Below are 17,226 nucleotides of genomic sequence, written 5' to 3'. Positions count from 1 at the left end.
ACTTCTCAAAAACACCCAGTAGCTATGCTATGATTATCACTTATATTTGTTTCCAAATATTGTGCATCTAGAATTTCTTTAATCTTTTATCTTTCACTTGCTTCGGTCATTGGATTGTGCCCTATGCTGGGTCACCGTCTTGAAAGGTTTTAGTCGATCAAAGCCTTGTGAAGGGATTTGGTCGACGGAAACTGAAAGAAACCTGTCGTATAAATGCATACATGTGTGTGTGTGGAGGGAGTGTTTGTTCCCCCATCACCGCTTGACAACCGGTGTTGGTGTCTTTACGTCCCCGTGTTGCGGTTCGGCAAAAAGGACCGATAGAATAAGTAGCAATAAGTAGCAGGCATCAAAAATAAAACCGGAGTCAATTCTTTCAACTAAAAAATTTTCAAGGCGATGCCCCAGCATGGCCTCGGTCTACTGACTGAAACGAGTAAAAGGCAAAATATAAAAGAGATAACCGATAAAACTAAGTGCCAAATAAATTCTGATGTTGGTTTATATTCCTATGATGTGTCTTAGTTATGAACGACATTATGATACAGGAAACGTCTATAATTAGTAATAAATACATGGCGCATATTAAATTTTGGAAATGCCTTTCTAATGCAGGCTCAAGCTTTGGCATTCATAGGGATGGGGATGAGGCTAAATTGAGTACATCGGCACAATATATGACTGGTACTTTATTTTATCAGCCTCGGCGGGATAAAAGGTAATGTAGATGCCAGCAGGACTTGAACTCAGAACGTAAAGAGACGCATTAAATACCGTAAAGGATTTTGTCCGACATTCTAATGATTACATCTGTCCGACGCCCTCAAGAATTGTTTCTGACATAAACGTAAGGCCTGAAATTTATAGGGTAGGGTTACTCGGTCAAATTGACCCCTGTTCTTGGCTGCTATTTAATTTTATCGACCCTGGAAGGATAAAAGGATCTTTTCGGTTTGAACGGCAGTTTTTTTTAATAATTTCCACGTAACTAAACACTTTTAAACTTCGTATACTGGTAGAATGTGTTTATAAAACATCTTTTTCTCTTGGCTTTATTGAGAAAATTCTATAGTTTGTAAGATATTTTTTGTTTTATTTCTTCAATTTCTGCAATTTCAACCAATCAATGACGTCTATTGAGGTGAAAACATTTTGTGCCGTATGAATATGTCCCTCGTTTAAGAAACAGATTGGGTTTATTTACATTTCTGAAGAAAAAAGATACCCTTTCCCCAACCCCTAACCCTAACCCTAACCCTAACTAACCCTAACCTTAAAACAGATTGAAATGCAATAGATCGATACTAGGGTCATAATTATGGTTGACAATTTCATATGACATCGCTAGAAAAAACTGCCGTTCAAAGCGAAAAGATCCGGATCAAAGACTAAGCTGACCTTGTAATGATTTGAACCTTGCCTTTCATCTTTCTGGAGTCAATGAAATAATGTACCGATCAAATATAGAGTTTGATTTGCATAAGTATAATGCATCGTACTTGTGAATGGAATTAGAATATAGAAGAAAATTTCTATTATTAAAGAGGAAAAGATTATACATCTTAAATAACTACACACTAAGTACTTTCAGTTGGAAACTTGGTAACTGCTGTAGACTAGCGTGGCCATCTTAATATGCTGACTATAATCGATATACTCAATCTTGGATTTGTATCTAAGATTCTTTCCGATTGATACAATTGGAAGTTTATTTCAAAATAAAATAGTATTTATTCAGGCTTTGCAATATTGATTATCACACGTGTTTAGCCATTTTCTCAATAATTCTAATTTCAAAGTATCTATAAAATATATTACTGCGTTGCTTGACGCAAGTCTCCAATATCGTAAATATATTTGCATAGCTTCGTTCTAAAATGCTCTTAAAGAAATCAAGACTGGAAATAACCAGTGGCTTGGTTTTACTCTGAGCAGAATTTCAATGAAAGACTTTTTTTCACGGACGTTCAAAAGTAAAAATAGCAAAAGTAAAAGGAAACGCGAATACATAGGAATTAAATATTTTAATATTGATTCACAGCTTTTCAGAATAGTATTAACGAAAAAGATGTAGTTCTGTGCAGAATATATAAAACGCTGAAATAAGAAATCTCGCCGGACAGTTTCATATGAATTAGTGAAGCAACGCCTTGGCAATGAGCTGGAAGAACCGTTAGAGTATCGGAAAATATTCTTTGCGGTATTTATTTCGGCTCTTTACATTTTAAGATCAAATCCCACCGGATTTTAGTTCTTTCGGGATCGATGAAGTAAAGCACCGAGGATGATGGAATTGACTAGCTCCCTTCTCTTCAAGATTATTGGCCCTGTGCCTAAGTTAGAAACACTTATTAAAGCAGCACCCATCTATAAATTATACTGATAAAACTATTCTCTAAACGCAGTGGAGAATCAATGATTGATAATAATGAAAATAAGTTTAAACAGATGTTTTAGATTCTCTACAAGGAGTTGATTCTAACAAAGAGACGTACGAGTGTGTTTCATATCATATAACAATGCAAAATATGAATTAATAATGCGCTACCACAAAATCTGAATATACATACATACATACATATATACACAAACATATACTGTCACCACCCCACATATATATGTGTATGTATATATATATATATATATATAATATATATATATATATTATATATATATATACAAAGTATGTTACTATACACAAAATTTTATAACATTTTTCTAACATAACGACTTAAATATATTATTTAACCTTATAAAACAAGCCTTCTGTAGTCTTTTTACTCTTTTCTATTTTTTATATATCTAACCACGTGCTTTCACACACCAACTTTCTCACCTATATATATATATTATATATATATATATATAATATATATATATATATACATATATATATATATATACATATATATACATATATATACATACATGTATATATATACACACACACATACATATATATATATATAATATATATATATATATATACAACTAATATAAACTTAAGTTGTTTATAATTTTAACCATAAAGGTATTTTAATATGCTGTCACATTTTTTGATGGAATTTTTTTCTGTAAAAAAAACTTCATCCTATATTAGAAGTATATATATATATATATATATATATATATATATATATATATATATAACCTACATTATGTCCGCACAGACTGGTACGATCATAAAACAGTTATTGACAGTTGGCATCATTAGGCTGTAGCCGGCATAATAAAATAGTTATTATATGCATACTCGAAAAAGTTTCTCGAAGTGTACAGTATTATACATACATACATATATATATATATATATACGCAAACAGATATTGTGAGAGGGGGAGAGAGATTGCAATTTATCAATTGAACAAGACTGACGCATGCACTTTCTCCCTCCTCATACGCATAAAAAAGATATGGTCACACACATAAGGAAAGAGAGGAGGAGAGAGAGAGAGAGAAACGAAGAGAAGGAGGAAGGGGGTGAGTGAGAGCGAGAACGAGAGAAACATTAAAACAAGAATATTAAAATGTCTGATGCCAAAAATGTCAGTGTCAGATCAGCGAAATTATTAAGCTGTACCAAAATGTCTTATACCCCGTATACAATGAGGGAAGAAAGATTTCGCTTCTATTTCTAGCAGATCAAACCACTACATAGAACCTTCGTCGTTAACTAATTCATTCATTCATTGTTCGACCGTGGTCGAGACAATGGAATTTACTATGTTACGCCAGACTTCACGGTCCATCATAGCATTACGGAGGTCCTATTGTTGGATGCCTGTATCCCTGGAGATTACATCAGGGTAGGAGAATGTGCGCCCTCTGGTATCGCGAGCAGATGGCTTCCAGGGAACAAGAGTAGAAATTACCTCGTTTTCAGCTCTACAACAATGTCCAGCAAACTGGACTCTTCTACCTTTCACAAGAGATGATACAGGTGGTAATTTCCCATATATTTGTACTTTGGTTGGATGACGCTTCCACCAGAGATTTTGAGCTCTCATAAGGAGGCGAGTGTAAGTTCCATCCAACGGCCTCTCAAGCTTCTTTGATAACGTCCAGGTTTCTGAGCCATATAGTAGAATTGGTTCGACTGTAGCTTGAAGATTTTAAGTTTGAATACTGCAGGGAGACACACTCGCCCCATTTCTCTTCATCATTGTCGTTGACAATGTGCTACGTATATCAGTTGATACCATTTCTGGTAAGGGCTTTGAAATGAAACCTAGAAGTTCCAGACACCCAGCTGAATACTTAACAGACACTGACTTTGCAGACGACATCGCTCTTATCAGTGATTCTCTCTCCACTGCCCAGTCTCTTTTACAATCTCTTGAACCAGCCTCAAATTGTGTAGGTTTTTACCTCAATGAGTCCAAGACTGAATATATAAACAAGTGCCTGTCCAACAGTGATTTCATCATCCATACTCTCAACAATACGCTCTTAAATATGGTTTCTGATTACAAATATCTTGGGTCATACATATCGTTAACTAAATTGGTATTGGATTTGTCGTCGCATAACAATAAATAAAGTATTGGAAAAACTGGCTATTGATGAAATAACATTAGTAAGATTACAGATGGGAAGATTCAATTAATTCATTACTGCTGTGACCAACAACTGCATTATTTTAATGTGTTGCTTCATATCATTAATATTGATTTGCGCTCGTTGATGTAATCAATCTTAATCAGACAATTGGCTCAGCCGACGGTAACTGTGTTTATAAAATGTAAAATATAGAAAACGTAAAAAAACAGCAAAAGTTTACTGATAGTCTACATCGACAACTATTAATGTATTTGAAGATTCAATGAAGTGTAGAGACTACCATTTCAGATCCTTCGACTCCATTTATAGAAATGTTTTTCCTGTAAATTTAACAAATGTCGCTTACAACATAACTAACAACACTATTATATGTGTTTATATATACATACATATGTTTAAAAAATCAAGATTTTACAAAGTATTCTTAAAACAGTCACTATATTTGAAGAAATATCGTACATTAGAAATTATCAATTATAGAGTTTAAAAAATCTTAAAAAACGGAATGATACGAACTCTTTGGGAGGAAGTATTTGTTTTGTGTGTAACCGCTTTCACTGTTTACAGCATTTCAAACACACATGTTTTGAAGTGATCCTTGAGGTGGAAGTTTTAGTAACAGTGTTGGTTATTTTCGGTTAATTTTGGATTTAGAACTAGCAAAAAGTATTCTTCTTTTGCCTTCTTAGTAGATAACAAATGTCTTGATAGGTCATTTCTTAGAGATGAATCTTTGATTTGTTGCTTATGTACCCTAACTCGATTTATTCATTTTGATCCGATTTTGTCAATGTAAACAGAGAGAAGAAGGGGACTAGTGCACTATGGACACTATGCCCATAGTGATCCAGTAAATGTGATTTTTTTGTTTTATTTTGAAATTCATATTTGCATTAACTTTCAATTCTTTCCCATTCTTACTCTGATCCACACTTTACATAACGGAGATGTCTGCAGTTTCTTACCTCCATGAATTTTGCCTTTATTAAGAGTTTTTGAGATTTTGGTGGTTGTTATCGGCTATTTATAATTTGTGCTTGTCTAATTATTATTTTCTTAAAATTTAGTGACTGTTACATAATTGGGAAATATTACTTGGTCGAATGTAAGACGTTATGGTTTCTAGGATTATAGGTGACTGCAAATGGAGTATTTCTATTTGTGATTTTTGCCTTCGGTCTCATTGTAAAGGCTTCTCCGTAATACGGAGGTTCTGATCTCATCTCTTTTATTTTGATTAAAGCAAGATTTACTAAGTTTCAGGATATTTGTGCTCTGAAGAAATATTTTCCAATCGTCCCTGTGGCCTATTTGTGTCCGTAACTACTGAACATACACGTCTTGCTGTATTAAATGGAATTTTCTTTTTTTTTATATGGGATGGGTCGAAAGATCTAAAATTTTAGATTAGTATGTGTCCGTCTCCTTTCAGTAGAGATCCGTTGTAATCGTCTCATTTTCCTTAATTACCAGAAAGTTCAAAAATAAAAGGTCCTTTCATTCATTTCCATAGTAAAGTGGATCGGTTGCTGAATACTATTTATTAATTTAAGGAATCGTGTAACGTCTTCTGTATTTCTGTTCCAAAATATGAAGCAGAATTATATCATCAACATCGGTGTTGATGATATAATTCTAAGTGGATTATGAAACAGCTGTAACCACTTCTGAAGAATTATTAAAATTCTTCTTGCCTTTACTACTTCTAGTTTTATTTGGTCACGCATGATTGTGTGTGTGTGTGTGTGTGTGTGTGTGTGTGAGTGTGTGTTTGTTGTACGTATATATATATATATATATATATATACACCTTTCAAGGGTGCTTGTATGCTTAAGCGCAGGGATTATTTTGTTAGTTGTTGCTTATGGATCTTAACTTCTACTTTCATATTTCGACTATATAATGGTACGTTCGGCAGAGTGGGAAGAGTGATTTGAATTTCCAATTGGAGTTAAGCGACCCAACATGTGGTGCGGAACTCGGAAGAGCAAATCGCACAATTGTTACGATAGTAAGTGATGAAGGTAAGTAGAGACTTCTGACAGAGTTCTTTGTTATATACATACATACATACATACATACATACATACATACATACATGCATACATACATACATACATACATACATATATACATGCATGCATACATACATGCATGCATAAATACATACATACATACATACATACATACATACATACATACATACATACATACATACATATATACACACACACATACATGCATGCATAGATACATACATACATACATACATACATACATACATACATACATACATACATACATACATACATACATACATACATACATACATACGTGTACTACCTGAATACCAATCTTGAGAAATTAGGCTTCTCAAAACCAGAAAGGAGAAAGCTAATTCGAAAAGTACAGATCCAATCCATCACTGGAACTGTAAAAATACTTACATACATACATACATACATACATACATACATACATACATAAATACGTACATAAATACATACATATATATAAGCAAAAATACCTTGTTGTTGCTGTTGAAATTTCAATGAAAGAACCTTGGATCTAGGTTAGAAACCGGTTCTTTTTCTATTGGCAAGAAATCTTGAAATAAACTGATCCATAAATCTCCGGACTGTTGCCATAGTAACGAAGCTAAAACATGCAGAGTAAAACCGCTTGGCACAGATTGACCTTGAACTCTGCTGTGCATGTGCACTAAGTTTTAATGCTGTAGCTCACCTCTGTTTACAGCAGCGCTTGGAAGAAAGGTTTCTAGCGTGTGATCGTAACATTGACTAAGACAGAGAAAGTTGTCATGACGATACTTGCTCAGAGCTCTAAGCAAAGTTGTAGAAAGTGTATGGAGAGGAGTGTATGAGCCGCACACAAGTGTACGAGTGGTTCGGACCTTTTCAAGTTGGCTGAAAAATGTCGATATTGATTAACGTTCTGGGAGACCCACAACCAGCAGAACTGAGAAAAAACATCACAGATATGCATTCAGATGTGAGGGGAAATCGTCGAATGACCATCCGTGAGTTATCAGAGGATGTGCATATTAGTTACGGTTCAGTTCAGTCCATTATCACTGAAGATTTGGATATGAGATGCGTGTCTGTCAAGTTTATGACAAAACTGTTTTCAGCTGACACTCGGATTTCAGTTGCACAGGATCTCCTTGAACGTTTCGGTTTGCTAGCCTTCAACACAAACAGTGAGTGAGAGAGAGAGAGAGAGAGAGAGCTTGCGTGTGTGTGAGGTAGACAGATAGCTAGCTAGCTAGCTAACTAGATAGATAGATAAACAGAGAGAGAATTGTGAGGAGATTAATGATTGGTTAGAGGGAAAAGAGCAACGCTTATGATGTGTTTCAAGGTTTGAGGGTGGGAGAGAAGTTAATATGAGAACGTAGGCCAAGCTGGAAAGGTTGCAAGTATGTGGACTTCACTGAAGACCCAGAGGTCAGAAGGAGGAAGTTAACCTGAGCAGCGGATTAAGTCTGTCACTCGAAATTTAATCGTTGAAAGTAGATATATATTTATCGATTATAATTTAATTACAAAATTTCCCAAACACATCATCGACCTGTCAAGTTGAATAATGTCCCTCGAAATGAAGGAAACAACGAATTTTAGACAATAAATTCCATTCTAATATAAAGGGAACTTATATGGCGGCTAACTGGCAGAATCGTTCGCATGCCGGATAAAATGCCTAGTGGCATTTCGTCCGTGTTTATGCTCTGAGTTCAAATTCCACCGAAGTCGACTTTACCTTTCATCCCTTCAAGGTCGATGAAATAAGAACCAGCTGAGCACTGGAGGGGTGGGCCAACATAATTTACTTACCTCTGTGTTGGCCCCTTGTGGGTAATAAAAAAATTCTAATCGACTTACCTCATCCTCCAAAATTACTGGCCTTGTGCCAAAATTTGAAATCAATATAAAGGATATCTTCTCGTTGCTCTATGTATTACACGTATTGTAGGCATGTGGCTTGGTGGTTAAGGTTTAGCCTCACGATCACATAGTCGTGTGTTCTATTCTTGGTTCAGGCAGTGGGTTGTGTCCTTGATCAAGGCACTTCATTTCACGTTGCTCCCGTCTGCTCAGCTGTTAACGGGTACCAGCTCAGTGTTGGTGCAACCTTCTCCCAGTTGGCAAATCCCGCTGGGCCAGAAGGCTGAGGTGGCGTCTAATGCCGGCTCACGACTACCTAGGCATCTAAAACAATATCAAAAGCATGCTACCTAATGCCTAAGTCAATCTTGATTCCGAGTGTTTCCATATCAATGTATTGGTTCATCCCATAAATAATGCAGTTTTTTCAATGGCATGAACTAAAAGTCGGAAGGGAACGGGATAAACTACCTGCATCAACTTGCTATAAAAGCAGGTAGTAATTTTACCTTGTCCTTATTCTTAGTGTAAGTTTTGAAGAGTGCAGTTCCATTTTAACAGTTATTTTTTCAAAGCTTATAATGGAAGTGACAAAGGAGCATATTTGGCATATCTTGTTTTATGAGTTCAATAAAGGCAACACTACAATGGGAAGTGTGATGAATATTGATGCAGTATATGGTGATTGGACAATAAGCGTAAGCCAGTGTCAATGGCGGTTCCAGAAATTCGGAGCGGAAAAGTACAGTCTAGAAGATGAGCCTCATCCTGGAAGATCTGTAGAGCTCGACGAGGATATCTTGCAAACCCTAGTAGAACAAAATCTCATCGTAACTGTTGAGGAACTAGCAGAGAAGCTTAGATTTGATCATTCAACCAGTCATTCAAGTCAGCGCTAGAAGAAAAACGACCTTCTTTGGTCTCATGACAAGAGGTGTTCTTCCATCAGAATAATGCTCGGCCACATACAGCGAGGATGACATTCCAAAGGCCAGAGCAGTTTGTTTGAGAAACGATTCCCCACCGACCATATTCGCCGGACATTGCCCCATCTGATTATCACTTATTCCGCAGTCTTCAAAATCATTTAGATGGAAACAATATGAACTCTGTAGACGAGGTCAGAACGGTACCGCAGGAGTATTTTTCGTTACGGACAAGTGAATTTTGGAAGAGGGTCCTTGCAAGTCTACCAAATAGATGGAAGAGCATTGTAGAAAATGAAGGAAAGTGTATTTTAGATTAAAAATAACTTTGTTTATCTTAATTTTGAAAAGTAAAAGAAGTATTAAAAATACCGCATTATTTATGGGGTGACCCAATATTTAATATATAATTAGTCTCGCTCTGAAATTAGACCCTGTGAAACTAGGACGGAACCGACTAGTTTCGTCGTATCTACGACTCAGAGATATTCGTTTACATCTCCCTTAGAAGGTGCCAAAAACAGCTTCTTATTAAGATGTAAGTTGTAAATGCCACAACTCGACTGACATAATGAAATTAGGTTGTCGCCCAACATTAATTGTAACTATAGTACCAAGAGAATGTAGGTTATGAATACATACGTATAGAGTATAATTAATGTACATATATTTAGTCTCGCTACGACAAACGTTATGATTTACCGTAAATCCTCGAGTATAGTCCGCCCTTGAGTATAATACGCAGGGGATTTTTAGGGGGTTGTACCTCTGAAAAACCTAAACCTTATGTATAATACGCACCATTTCTCTAACTTGAGTCGTGCGTAATTAAGCCAGCAGCACCTATCGGACAAACACTTTCGCACATGCGTAATACAATAATGGTGATGTTCTTAATTGTTATATGGGAATGTAATTATATTTGCAAATTGTTTTTGTTACATGTTATTCTGTGTTCTGAATACTTTTATTTTAATAAATGTTGCTTACTGTAAGTTATGGATGATTCTTTTATGACTTCATTGCTTTCAGGCTTAGCTTAAGGTATTTTCGCGCTCGTCATCATAAAATGCGTCTGAATAAACATTACCAGACAGCAAATAGAGACTTGAACATTGCTTAGAAAATGTTTTTCATTTTTAACCTCGTATATAGTACGCACCAGGGATTTTGACCTTTAAATTTTGGGGGGAAATGCGGATTATACTCGTGGATTTACGGTATACACAATATTTCTATGATATAAAGTTCATTTTTTAGAAGAAAAGAAGAATGGAGTTTCATATCACTGTTTAATGATAGAGTAGAATGTATTTTCAACACAGATAAATTTTGTTTACAATAGAAACTCTCTTTAAAGTTTACGTCAATAAACGTTGTCAAACTGTATCATTCTTTCCTATATATTATTTTCCTTTTGCTTTCTGTTTTTATTTTCTACTTCGCTTTATTTACTATTCTTGCCTTTCTCTTTTCCCAGAGTTCAACAGCATGGTCAGCCGAATTGCTAATTTGACTAAACAAAATTTGGATTCTTTAAAGTTAGAAAGTGCGACGTGGGGAGAGCAATTCAAACAGGCTATGAACGTCAATGGAGGTGATATCGAAAACGCATCAAACACGGATTATGGCATGCACTTTCTGACATTTTTCTGGAAGGTACAAATAAGTATACGAACAATACATGTCTCGTTTAAATGTCTTACTGAGTTTTGTAACTGATCAGAAACCATGCTAGGGCACAACATTCAAGATTCGGTACCAATTTATTGGATTTTATTTATCGAAGGGTTACGTTCATATGAATTAGGTTCCTTTAAAGAATTATCTACCAATTTTTTTCATATTTAAAGGCCAAGAGATATTCACAACGATTTACACCGATACACACACACACACACACACACACACACACACACACACACACACACACACACACACACATACACACACATACATACATACATACATACATACATACATACAGACATACAGACAGACAGACAGACGTGGCACTAAAGAATATTACAGTCGAATAAAGAAAATTTGGACCTCAGAACTCTCTGCATTCAATAAAACAATGGCCCACAATGTGTTTGCTGTGTCAGAACTCATACCAACATTTGGGCTGCTTGATTGGACGCTTGATGAGATTCAAGCCATTGATGTGAAAACCCGATAGATACTAACAAGCACACATAATTTCCACATAAACAGTGACGTAGAGCACCCGCTTCTACCTAAAACGAAAACAAGGCGGCAGAGGCTTAACATCAATCCAAAATGACTTTGAATGTCGCATCATATCCCTTCGGCAACATCTTTTAACCACCAAATGTCGAAGTGCATCCCTTGATCAAGTTTGCATACAAGAGGCTAATAACATCATAAGACCTGGAAGGCAGCTCCTTGAACAACATCCTTTGTCTGATAAACTAGAATACATTCCCAATGAAGTCGCACGACTGTTTCATCAGATGAAAGGATGAGACTATATGAGCAGAAGGCTATGCATGGATATGTTAGCAGAAAGCTCCGAGATGATGGTAACATTGATCATCAAAGCAGTTTATTATGGACCAATAACCGAATTGCTACCTCCCACTTTGAAGGGTATGCGTTTGCAATTCAGGAACAGGAAATTTCAACCAAATACCTGATGCACAAAAGGGATAGAGATGCAGGAAAAGCAGTAAAATGTGACAACTGGTGCAGACTTTGTGGAGTGCACATTGGAGATATCACCCACATCATAAGCAGTTGTCTGAAAATGTCATCACGATATTATCTACCGATGAGACATGATGTTGTAGCTTGGACACTCTATAATGAAATCCGTCGGAAAGATAAACCCGAACACAAAAAAATAAGAACCCACAGTATGGTGGAAGCCATAGCCACTCATAATAAAAAGGAATACTGGTGAAATGTCCCAGTGAAAACCTCAATAAAATGTAAGCACAACAGACCTGACATAATGATTTGGGATTGGGAAGAAAAACTGTGTACAGCGGATGTTAACATAAAGATCAGTGAAATAGAGAACACCTACGCTGAACTATTGAGAAATCTGCATTTATTCTATCCAGAAAACAAGTTCAGGTAATTATTAGGGTCCTGGTATATGTATCATGAATGACCATGGGATTGCACCTACAAAGTTACCCTCCGAGGCACAAATCTGGGAATGTTGTTTATGGAAGACCAGCAGTTGCCCATGCATACCAACCTCCCCTTCCATGCCACCGATGTTATCCAAGGGAAAGGCAAAGGGGCCGATACAGCTTGGCACCAATGACATCACAACTCATTTCTACAGCTGAGTGAACTGAAGCAACGTGAAATAAAGTGTCTTGCTCAAGAACACAACATGCAGCCCGGTCCGGGAATCGAACTCACAACCTCACGATCGTAAACTCGTCGCTCTAACCACTGAGCCATGCGCCTTCACTGGGATATGTAGATATGTAACACACTACCTAAATACCAATCTTGAGAAATTGGGCTTCTCAAAACCAGAAAGGAGAAAGCTGATTTGAAGACTACAGATCCAATCCATCACTGGAACTGTAAAAATCTGCAAAACTTTCCAGAAGTTTACCATTTAAATATATATGAGCATGCAACTATATGCATGAGAATACATACATAAAACATACAAACCTGAGCATACATACACACACACACATACATACATACATACATACACACGCACACACATACATACATACATACATACATACATACATACATACATACATACATACATACATACATACATACATACCCTGTTGTTGATGTTGAAATTCCAATGAAGGAGTCTTGGATCTAGGTTAGAAACCGGCTCATTCTCTATTGGTAAGAAATCTTGAAATAAAACTGAATAGAGACATACAATAGTTCTGTTTGCGGAAGTAGGACTATTCCTTGCAGGTGCAGCTGTAGCTAACCTTGAATTTGTTGCATTAGCATAACATTGGTCCTTATTGGTTTAAAGTGTGTTCCGATGAAGGTTAAAATATTTTGCTTCATGTATTTTTGAATTTAGAGAAAAGCTGGTTAAACAATATGATGTTACATCTTTCTTCCTTATTGATAGATTTAGAGGGTTGGGAGTGAATTTAATCGAATCAGTGAATCCGCTTTCGTTTATGATGATATCAACCAGTACTTCTGATAACCTAATTTTAGAATGACGCTATTGGCATTTATGAGCATTATTAATGTTTCAAATGGAACATTGAATTTAGATTCGAATAGATACCATACCAAATTTATCATAAGCCAAACGAAAAGTAATATACATAAGTAAGAATTCCAACCACTACCCTTTCCCCATCAAAAAAGTCTCTCGCCTTTCTTCTGGGAAATTGTCTATAACAGGGCTGGCCAACCTGAGGCCCGCGGGCCGCATGCGGTCCGCAAACTTTTATCTTGCGGCCCGTAGACTTTTATCTTGCGGCTCGCTCGATACTTTCTTGAAATGGGTCGATTTTTAAAATTTTATCAAAAATTAAAGATTGTAATGAAAAGTAAAAAAGAAGGATATTACTGTTTTCACAACAGCAATATTTCATGTTGAATCAATGATCATTCATTCATTATAGTAATAATAGCAGGAGAAAGCAAAATGCTTTCAATTCTATCAGCAGTGATTATTTGACTATTAGTGCACGAAGTAACCAAGCAACCCTCAAAAAACTTTCTTTGATTAAAGTGGCCTGTAATGTAATTCGAGTTAGCCAGGCCTGGTATTTAACTGAAAAATAATGAACTGAATTATAAAATTCACTCCCATAAGTATCAGCCTTCTGGAATTCTATTCTTGTTCCCATTTTCCCTACAAAAGTTGGCTTGCAGTTATTAAAGCCGAACATCAACGGTATCAATCTTCCCACTCTTAAATTATTTGTGGTGATTATAAAGACACTGTTCCTCATACTTGTGGCCCCTCAGATACTCCTTCGTCAGCTCCTACATTTTAGCATTTATAATAGATTCACAGAATTGCAGATTAAAGAATATGCATAGCAGTCCATAGTAAATTTGATACTTTTTTTAATTATTCAAGTCAACTCCTGGCTATAACCATGAATGTTCTCGTTTCAGATCGTATTTGCTTTTGTGCCACCGCCGTCGCTGTGTGGAGGCTGGTTAACGTTTGTCTTCTCGTTAGCTATGATCGGCGTTATAACAGCATTGATCAGTGACTTGGCCTCGATCTTCGGTTGTCTGATCGACTTAAACAAGAGTATAACGGCCATCACACTCGTTGCTCTAGGGACCAGTATGCCAGATACATTTGCCAGCAGACAAGCAGCCCTGCAAGAGAAATGGGCGGATAATGCAATTGGAAACATAAATGGAAGCAACGCAGTTAATGTGTTTCTGGGTCTTGGACTTCCTTGGTTTATTGCTTCCGTGTATCACTACAGCAACGTGAGTGGAATTCTTTTCTAGATTCTTTTTTTCTGTACATTAACTTTTAGAAGTGGTGGATTAGCAAAGCGTCGGACAGAATGCTCTTTTTAGCATTTAAGCTGGCAGAATCGTTAGTACGGCGGGCGAAATGCTTAGCGGTATTTCGTCTGCCGCTACGTTCTGAGTTCAAATTCCCCCGAGGTCGACTTTGCCTTTCATCCTTTCGGGGTCGATTAAATAAGTACCAGTTACGCACTGGGGTCGATGTAATCGACTTAATCCCTTTGTCTGACATTGTTTGTCCCCTCTATGTTTAGCCCCTTGTGGGTAGTAAAGAAATAGGTATTTCGTCCGCCGCTACGTTCTGAGTTCAAATTCCCCCGAGGTCGACTTTGCCCTTCATCCTTTCGGGGTCGATTAAATAAGTACCAGTTACGCACTGGGGTCGATATAATCGACTTAATCCGTTTGTCTGTCCTTGTTTGTCCTCTCTGTGTTTAGCCCCTTGTGGGCAGTAAAGAAATAGCTATTTCGTCTGTCTTTACATTCTGAGGTCAAATTCCGCCGAGGTCGACTTAGCCTTTCATCCTTTCGGGGTCGATTAAATAAGTACCAGTTACGTTTGCCTGTCCTTGTTTGTCCCCTCTGTGTTTAGCCCCTTGTGGGTGGTAAAGAAATAGAAATAGATATTTCGTCTGCCGTTACGTTCTGAGTTCAAATTCTGCCGAGGTCGACTTTGCCTTTCATCCTTTCGGGGTCGATTAAATAAGTACCTGTTACGCACTGGGGTCGATATAATCGACTTAATCCGTTTGTGTGTCCTTGTTTGTCCCCTCTATGTTTAGCCCCTTGTGGGTAGTAAAAAAATAGGTATTTCGTCCGCCGCTATGTTTAGCTCCTTGTGGACAATAAAGAAATAAGTTGCAGTTCTTTACATTCCGAGTTCAAATCCCATTAAGGTTAACTTTGACAGTCATCCACTTGGATCGATAAAATAAAACACCAGTCAAGTACTCTGTGGCCTTGCGACAATGATAACATTAGACACATTAATCTTTGTGATTTATGTCTGTTTCTCCTCTTTTCTGTCTCAAACGGGTACAAATAATGTCAAATCATTGTGCGCGCACGCGTGTTTGTGTGTACCATTGGATATCACTTGGATACCATTCAGCAACTTCACAGGTTCATTTCTTGTTTGTGAACTTTGCGATATGTCCAGCCCAGTGGGACTTGTGCTTTCCATATTTAAGCTGGCAGAAACGTTAGCACGCCGGGCGAAATGCTTAGCAGTATTTCGTCTGCCGCTACGTTCTGCGACCACATCGTTCACTCCGCACCGTTCTCGAATTACATTATTTCGGATGTGCTCTCTCAAAGGGCCATTCCAATGGCCCTTTACGTCGGCATTCTTCCCTCTTCGTACTAACCCCCGTCTCACTTGTTTATATGTTTGTGTATGTACAATAGCCTTCCCCTTCATATATTAGCGAATGATAATGAAGTTCGGTCCGCAATCAATGAGGTCTCAGGTCCAAATACACCAGACAGCACCTCAGGCAAGAGCATTTTTACCAAACCCTCAGCTCTACTCAAACCTTATGAGTGAGGCCGGACTATACCTGTGCCTGTAATTCGAGCCCGAGTTTTCTCACAGATTCTGCCCGGTTACTATATCTCCAGGACAAGTTTCTGTGGGATATTCAACCACTGAGACTATATATCTGTTTCAAATTTTGGCACAAGCTCAGTATAGTTTGTAGGAGTGGGGGTAATTGATTACATCAACCTCAGTTCTTTCTGATGCTTTCTTTTATCGACTCCAAAAGGACCAAAAGCAAAACTGACCTCAGCAACATTTGAACTTAGAATGTAAAGAACCGGAAGAAATACTGCTAAGCATTTTGTTCGACGCGCAAACGACTCTGCCACTATAATACAATGGGAAAGTACGATGGGGTTCTGAAAGTTTCTGGCTTTAAGGGTGTCACGAAAGGCTTGGTTGGAGGCCCGACCTTCCGAGGTTTTACAGAGCTTAGAAAAACTGAAGGGCTGCTGCAATAGCTGTGTCAATCTGAGAAAGTGTTGAATAAAATCATAATTAACTGATCGTCCTGTATTTTCTTTTACCCAAAGCCAGGAACTTTTCAGCAACTCCTCGTAGTTATGTTGATCCAACCACTGGGAACTTATTATCGCAACCAGCGAAGGAATCATTCACATTGTTTATACATAAATGATTAATTATAAAAGGCGGCGAGCTGGCAGAAACGTTAGCACGTCGGGCGAAATGCGTAGCCGTATTTCGTCTGTCGTTACGTTCTGAGTTCAAATTCCGCCGAGGTCGACTTTGCCTTTCATCCTTTCGGGGTCGATAAATAAAGTACCAGTTTCCAACTGGGGTCGATTTAAT

At 37.2% G+C, this 17,226-nt stretch overlaps 1 protein-coding gene across 1 annotated transcript in view; it reads left to right on the top strand.

Annotated features, from left to right (window-relative positions):
• Positions 1–17,226, top strand: part of LOC115211727 (sodium/calcium exchanger 3-like) — a 360,402-nt gene that overhangs the window by 342,028 nt on the left and 1,148 nt on the right. The window contains exons 8-10 of the mRNA XM_036503191.1: positions 6,480–6,585; positions 10,873–11,051; positions 14,502–14,831. Of these exons, the coding sequence (XP_036359084.1) occupies positions 6,480–6,585; positions 10,873–11,051; positions 14,502–14,831 (615 nt within the window). The remainder of the gene's footprint in view (positions 1–6,479; positions 6,586–10,872; positions 11,052–14,501; positions 14,832–17,226) is intronic.

This window comes from Octopus sinensis, linkage group LG5 (genome assembly GCF_006345805.1).
Source record: "Octopus sinensis linkage group LG5, ASM634580v1, whole genome shotgun sequence".
Classification (NCBI taxonomy): Eukaryota; Metazoa; Mollusca; class Cephalopoda; order Octopoda; family Octopodidae; genus Octopus; species Octopus sinensis.
The sequence above is the reverse complement of the archived record's forward strand: the minus strand, read 5'-3'. Positions and strand labels throughout refer to the sequence as shown.